Source organism: Chiloscyllium plagiosum, unplaced genomic scaffold (genome assembly GCF_004010195.1).
Source record: "Chiloscyllium plagiosum isolate BGI_BamShark_2017 unplaced genomic scaffold, ASM401019v2 scaf_6977, whole genome shotgun sequence".
Lineage (NCBI taxonomy): Eukaryota > Metazoa > Chordata > Chondrichthyes > Orectolobiformes > Hemiscylliidae > Chiloscyllium > Chiloscyllium plagiosum.
Window position 1 is genome coordinate 14,934 of NW_025212695.1, and position 1,208 is coordinate 16,141.

Here is a 1,208-nt window from a genome sequence, read left to right on the forward strand (position 1 = left end):
CCTCTCACTCTCTCCTCCTCTCACTCTCTCCTCCTCTCACTCTCTCCTCCTCTCACTCCCTCCTCCTCTCAGTCCCCCTCCTCTCACTCCCTTTCCTCCACCCTCCTCTCACTCCCCCCTCCTCACGGGCTGTCGGAGAGTGAAAGGAAATGATTCCAAACTGTTGCTGGACAGCCATGATCTTTTTAGGGGATAAAAGACAGTCCCAGGCAGAGAGAGAGAGAGAGAGAGAGAATCCAGCTCTGCAATCAGAAAGGTTTTCTGATGCAGTAACCATCAATCATTGGACAGAATCCAAGGCAGTGATTCTTTCCTTTCTGCTACTGAAATACGTTTTTCTGTTATTCGAATGAAGGAAGTCTCCTATGGCCTTTTCACCAGGAATAAAAAGTGCCTTTGCAGGAGTTGTGAGGTGAATACAAACACACAGGCTCCATTGTGCTGCTTTTTTTGAAGATGGTCAGATTTGGCCCCCAGAGCTGGACCTTGGAAATTCTCAACGCTCCAAGGGAATTGGCTGGAGCCCAGGGAGAGAAGTGGAGAGATGAAGGCGATGGGAACAGGAATTGCCCTCCACAGGCTATGCGAGGAATTATTTTACAAAACAATTGTCCATTCACTGGACCGGACTGTCAATGTCAAGGGGAGGATTTATGACCTGCCCTGAATTGCCCTGTGAGAAGATGGTTTCACAGGACTAGAGATAGGGGTTAGCTCTGTAGAGGTTAACATGACAGGTAAAGATAGGTTTAATGGCGAGTGTCTTTTCCCCAGGGTGGGGAATTTCAAGACCAAGGGGCAGAAGGTGAGAGGTGAAAGATTTAAAAAGGACAGAAGGGGCAATTCTTTTCATACAGATGGTGGAATAAACTTTCTGAGGAAGGGATGGGTGTGGGGACAGTTACGATGTTTAAAAGACATTTGGATAAGGACATGAGTCGGAAAGGTTTGCAGGGATGTGGGCAGGGACAGACAGGTAGGACTGGTTTAGTTTGGAATTATGGTTGGCATGGACTGGATGGGCTGAAGGGTCTGTCTCAGTGCTGGATAAGACTATGACTCCAGGTCCTACAAGAGGACCTCTTCCTATCCCTACCTCTGTCACCCGCTCCAGCCCCTACACCCCTCCCTATCTCTGTCACCCCCTCCAGCCCCCTACACCCCCTCCCTATCTCTGTCACCCCCTCCAGCCTGGCCTGTCTCCCTCG

At 49.8% G+C, this 1,208-nt stretch overlaps 1 protein-coding gene across 1 annotated transcript in view; it reads left to right on the plus strand.

The window, feature by feature from the left end:
- Positions 1-330: 330 nt before the first annotated feature.
- Positions 331-1,208, plus strand: part of LOC122547442 (brevican core protein-like) — a gene marked incomplete at its 3' end in the record, with an annotated part of 10,830 nt that continues 9,952 nt past the window's right edge. Inside the window, exon 1 of the mRNA XM_043686063.1 lies at positions 331-412. Coding sequence (XP_043541998.1) covers positions 366-412 — 47 coding nt within the window. The remainder of the gene's footprint in view (positions 413-1,208) is intronic.